Consider the following 6078-nt stretch of genomic DNA (forward strand, 5'->3'; position numbering starts at 1 on the left):
CACCGGGGGGGAGGAAGATGTCCCGCAGGACCCGAGTAACAAGTCTTATGTTATTTTCCCCCAGAGAGCAGTGGGTGACCGCAATCCCTCCGTTCCCTTGGACTCCACGGACGCCGCGGACGCACGCAGCACCGCGCCCCGGGAAGGCGACTGAGAGAGGAGCGAGCACCAGGGAAAAAATCCCTCACGCACTCAAATAAAATCCGCCCTTCGGGGCACTCACCGTGACCCTTGTGCCGTGTGTTTCTTCGGCCCCGTCACAGTATAAATAATATTTGCTGTTGTTTAAGCTGAAATGGACCCAGAAAAGGTGAAACAACAAAGAGACAAGCAGGTCCTGACCCGTCCTCCACAGCACCGTGTCGTAGAAGAAGGAGAACTCCATCTCGGTGTGATGCTCCAGGGAGGCCCAGCCCCGCGGCCCCGTCACGTAGATGTAGGACACGTAGACGTAGAACACGTAGAGGGGGACCTGCACCGTCAGGAAGAACTGGGCCGAGTCCCTGGACCTCCAACACCAACGCCACCGCTGAGAGTCGGACCACTAGAGTTCATGTTGGAAAGTTCCCCCCCCGACACCCGCCTGGTCTTAATGTAACCTTGAAATCGGCAGTGACGGAGCCCCCGCAGACGTCGATGAGCTCCATCATGTCGTAGTAGGCGTCGAAGGTCCAGATGCAGCCCTTGAGGTTGAGGTGCTTGTAGAGGAGATCCCGGACGGGGGGGTTGAACTGGTGCGGCCGGTCGTACCCCGGACCCAGAGAGATGCTGACGTACAACACGTGGTCCAGGAAGCCAAAATCTACGGGGGGGGTGGTTAAAGATCAGATGCATCGGGTGTATTTTAATGATAAATGTACAGAAAACCACACATTGTGTGGTTGGGTGTCCCCGGGGTCTCTGGACTGACCGGAGACGCCCTGCAGCTCGCCCAGCGTCACCAGGCTGGAGCACACGTGCTGCCTGTAGATGGACTCCGACAGCAGGAAGTGCAGGTTGTGCAGCGGCATGGTGGACACCAGCGGGAGCATGCCGTCCTGGTGGGGGACTTGCACCGAAATGTGGATGCCGTCTTCTTGCTGCCCTCCTTGGTCACCTCCTGGAAGTGGTTGTAGTCGGCGAGGGAGGCCGCCTGAGGACGAAAGAGGGACTCATAAATCCTCTATTCTGGCCCCCCTGCCCCCAGAGGCCCGTCAAAAGTTTATTACGGATCTTTTTCTCACAATGGGCGTGGCGGGGAGGATGAAGCTGCCCGAGGCCTCCTGGTCCAGGATGGTCACCGTCGCCACGGTGATCTCCCCGAGCACCGCCTCCACAGGGGTCGTCTGGGCCGAGCACCAGCGAGAAGGACTCGTGCCACTCCCCATTCTCGTTGGACAGAATATCTACCTTGAACAGGATGTGGTCCATGCCTGCGGAGCGAGAAGATACAGATACATATATATGTTTATATGTTTATAAACTCATACATGTGCGTGTGTTTCTACACTGACCAGGAGGGAACTTGAGCACTCGGCTCCTGGGGTTGTAGTCGACTCCGGACTGGGCCGATCCGTCCCGGGTGCTGCAGCGGATCTTGGAGGTCGGGTCCAGATCACCCCCTCGGATCACCTTGACGCTGAGCACCTCCACGCCGTCGGGACCCGGGGGCTCCCTGAACTGGTAGGACGCCTGCTCAAAGGCTATGGTGAGGGCTGGAGGAGGAGAGGAGGGCAGAGCTCAGGGTGCTGCCCCCTGGTGGTTGGACTGACCCACTGTACTTTACATTTTACAAAAGTGTGGATTCTACTCCATGATTTAGAACTTTGCATTCAAACGGAAGGAATTGAACCTCTCCTCCAGTAATCTGCTGTCTGGGATTCTCACCATCTTCGTCGTTGGCGATGGTGACGGTGACGATGTCGCGGGAGCCCACCATGGCGCCGCTCCAGTGGTCGCCCTGCGGCGTCTCGAGATGCACCTGGAACTCCTCCTCGGGCTCAAAAACCGAGTCGTCGTTGACGCGGACGCTGCAGTTTTTCACCTGGAGCGACAAAACAAACGCACAACTGAAAGCAACGCACAGAATGAGGAGTCGGCCTGCCGGAGACTTCTCTGGCTCCTCCCACCTTCTCGCCCCTGAGGAAAGTGAAGCGATACTCGTCGGCGTTCCTCCGCTCCTCGAAGTCCTCTATCACCACGGCCGACATGGTGCGGGTGAAGCAGCGTCCGGATGATGGCGATGTGCAGGGCGCTGTCCTTCTCCTTCACGGTGTAGGCGCTCTTCTCGAATTGCATGCTGGGAACTGAGAGAGGGGCGGGGCATGAGGAGCCTGGAGCGAATCCTCAAACCTTTCTAGAGACGGTGAGGTCACGCACTGTCCTGGAAGGTGTCGGAGATGACCATGTCGGCCTCGTAGGGCTCCTGGAGGACGGCCCCCTGCGGTGAGCTGAGGAACACCACAAACGACTCGGAAGCCCTCGATGGACGGGTTCTGCACGTCGTCCATGATGGTCCGTGTTGGGCTTGCTGTCTCGGACCAGGAACTTGAAGTGGTCGGCGGTGCGCTCGTCCTCCTGACGCAGCACGTAGCGGATTAGACCCACGTTGACATCAGCTGCAGCAGATCACAGTCATTGATCCGGTAAAGGTCATCAGCTCTGTGTCACTCAGTAAGATGAATTCCACAGATCCAAATAATGTTTCTTTTTCTGCAAAGTTTCAGCCTGGAACTCAAGTTTTGTCAAAAAAATAGTGAAACAATTCACATCTCCAAATACTTTTTCCATATCTGACTGTCGTATGAAATCTGAAAACTTGAAGCTAAATTGGATTTTAAAAATCAAATTAGATATATATTACATATATATTTTCTTTTAATGAATCTACCGTTTAAGTAACTAATCGATGCAGATATACCACCATGAAACAATGATTATTGACAAATATACTTGGTAGTGATTCTAAGGCTCTTAATGAGGTCCCTGAGTAACAACGACCTGAAACCATTTGCAGCCTCTTGCTTTTGTTGCTGTGACTGGAATAAAAAACAGTCTCTTTTAAAGCTTCCAGAAAAGCAATTAGTTTGTAATCGAGGGCAGAGAGACAAAAGTGTTGTGGAAGTGTTGACAAACAGAAGAATAGGATCAGTTGGTCTGTGTACTTCTCACCGTGAGGTCCGATGAAGTAGAAGTTAGAACATTAACAAGCTGCTTTCTCTCTACCAGCCACCAGGGGGCGACTCCTCTGGTCCCGTAGACGTCCGTGAGAAAATGACTACTTCTCTAATGCTTTGTAAAGGTTGTAAACGTGAGTCCATGGCCTCAGCCTCTAGTTCCACGTCTTCTCAGCAGTGGTGAAAGGTGGAAAGTACCTTGAGTGAAGGAGGTGACGCCGTCGCCGGGGTTCATCTTGTTCTCCAGGAAGCAGTCGTCGGTGTCGGGGTCCACGGTCAGAAGCTCCTTCCTGGTGATCATGTTGGTGGCCTGAGGGACGTCACAGGGACTTTAGGGAGGCGCCCATAGACGCGTTAGTAACGTTACAGCTTCACTTCTCACTGCTGTTTGTCTCTTTTATTTTATGGGTTAGAGTCTGATGTCCATTGTCGTCTCCTCGGTGAGAGAGATCAGACAGAATGAACATGTGACGTGTTCGTGGTGTCAAAAGACCCCCCCCCCCATTGTGTCCCCTCAAAGTCGTCTTTGTGTCTTGAGTTGTGTAGCATTCTGTGTTTGTGTCTCGTTGTTGTTTAACTGTAATGTTTTTGTGTGCGTCCGTGCAGCCGCTCGGTGTCTCCGGGGGACGTCCTCACACCCCCACCTTGTTGTCCATGTACTCCAGCCACTGCAGCCCCAGGTTGGTGACGTGGCGTGCCGTCGTCGACGGGCAGGATATTGATCTTAAACTTCTGCGGGGCGGCCGTCACGATCTCGGGGGGTAGGGGGGCACACAAAGAAGATGTCTTTGAAGAATGGAATGGTCACAGAACACCTTTTCTTCCAAGTGCTTAACAATCCGTCTCAATGTCAATTGCTCCCGGTGCCTTCTGGGAATTTAAGTGGTTCGGATTAATGCTTCAATAGACAGGAGTTGAATTAGTGGAGAAACATCAGCAGCAACATCTGGTCACAGAAACAGGATGAAGCCGTGTACAGTATAACACATAATAATATGTACTTCATAAAAATGAAATATTATTTTCATCTTTCTGCGATTTGGCTTTAATATCAAAGGTTATTTATTTCTCCGACCGCCTTGTTCGTGACATTTTTGGACTTTACATATTTAGACTTATCGACTTTTCGAAAAGAAAAATTTCAACCTAATATTTTAAAAAACAAATGTGGGTATATTTTCATACCTAAATATTTTGACCTTATTTAAAAACTTTTTTTTAATTGTCTATTGACTCAACCTAATATTTTCAGACTTTTATTAATGGATTTTTTTTTTCAAACAAAAATCTTTTTAATTTTTTTTGGGCTTAACACAATTTGAATATTTTTACAAATATAATATTTTAACTTATTTTTCAAGACTTTTTTGACCTAAAATGTATATTATTTATTTCCTACGCTTATTGATCTAAAAAGTTGTCACTTTTTTGCCATGATTTTCTTTTCTTTTTTTTATGACCTCTGTCGACCAATATATTTAATTATTAGGGTCCTCGCTACGACTAGTCGTAGAGGAACCTATTGTATTTTAAGGAATTATTATTATTATTATTATTATCACAAACCGGTGGGCCTTTTTGGGGCCTTCATCATATTCAAAAAGTTGTTAAATTTGGCATGGATATCTGTACTGTTAAAAATGTTATAATTTTTGGGTCTCACATTTGGGAATAAAGAAATGTCTCTATAGTGCCCTCTAGAAATTTAAAAAAGACCACACTAGGCCAGTTTCCGCCCCCGATGTCCGATCAACTTGAAAGTTGGCACACAGGTCCTCTTCGACATGCTCTACAAAAAAGTCAACCATGGTATGCAAATGTGCCTAACTAGATTTTCCGCCATTTTGAATTGAGTGAAAAACACATTTTTGGAAATTTCACTGTCTTTGTATTTTGGTACGCTGACATCCAATTTTAACATAGTGTGCAAGGTAAAAAAAATACTCTGGATTTTTATCATGGTCAAAAGTAGATTTTTTTCTCTCTTTAACCCTCACGTTGTCCTCGGGTCTCTCTGACCCTCGGCAACATTCACACAAGAGAGGCCTGCGCTGTTCGGGTCAAAACGACCCGACGAGGTCTCGCGAGATGACGGCTAGCTACGCGTCACCATCAGAAGGGCCGGGACCGTCTCCAGCGGGGTCATTCGGGTCAGAACGACCCGGCGAGATGTCGCGAGATGATGGCTCGCTACGAGTCGGCATCGCTCGGGTCTAATCGGCTCGCTCCGGCGAGCGCCTCAGCCCCCCAGACGACGGCGCCGGGTCACACTGACCCTTGCCTCGGCAACGTCATTCGGGTCAGAACGACCCGGCGAGATGTCGCGAGATGATGGCTCGCTACGAGTCGGCATCGCTCGGGTCTAATCGGCTCGCTCCGGCGAGCGCCTCAGCCCCCCAGACGACGGCGCCGGGTCACACTGACCCTTGCCTCGGCAACGTCATTCGGGTCAGAACGACCCGGCTCGTAGCGACCCGTCATCTCGCGAGAACTCGCGAGAACTCATCGCTCGGGTCTAATCGGCTCGCTCCGGCGAGCGTCTCGGCCCCCCAGACGACGGCGTCGGGTCACACTGACCCTCGCCTCGGCAACGTCATTCGGGTCAGAACGACCCGGCTCGTAGCGAGCCGTCATCTCGCGAGAACTCGCGAGAACTCATCGCTCGGGTCTAATCGGCTCGCTCCGGCGAGCGCCTCGGCCCCCCAGACGACGGCGTCGGGTCACACTGACCCTCGCCTCGGCAACGTCATTCGGCTCAGAACGACCCGGCTCGTAGCGAGCCGTCATCTCGCGAGAACTCATCGCTCGGGTCTAATCGGCTCGCTCCGGCGCGCGCCTCGGCCCCCCAGACGACGGCGTCGGGTCACACTGACCCTCGCCTCGGCAACGTCATTCGGCTCAGAACGACCCGGCTCGTAGCGAG

At 51.5% G+C, this 6078-nt stretch overlaps 1 protein-coding gene across 1 annotated transcript; it reads right to left on the reverse strand.

The window, feature by feature from the left end:
- Window positions 1-1415: 1415 nt before the first annotated feature.
- Window positions 1416-2428, reverse strand: LOC134132739 (extracellular matrix organizing protein FRAS1-like). Its single transcript, XM_062564577.1, has 2 exons — window positions 2109-2428; window positions 1416-2023 (listed from the first exon to the last, which is right to left on the reverse strand). Exons 1-2 carry the CDS (start codon window positions 2187-2189, stop codon window positions 1769-1771), a joined length of 336 nt encoding a protein of 111 aa, XP_062420561.1. The 5' UTR covers window positions 2190-2428; the 3' UTR covers window positions 1416-1768.
- Between the last annotated feature and the right edge of the window lie 3650 nt (window positions 2429-6078).

This window comes from Pungitius pungitius, chromosome 9, assembly GCF_949316345.1.
Source record: "Pungitius pungitius chromosome 9, fPunPun2.1, whole genome shotgun sequence".
In the NCBI taxonomy this organism is placed as follows: Eukaryota; Metazoa; Chordata; class Actinopteri; order Perciformes; family Gasterosteidae; genus Pungitius; species Pungitius pungitius.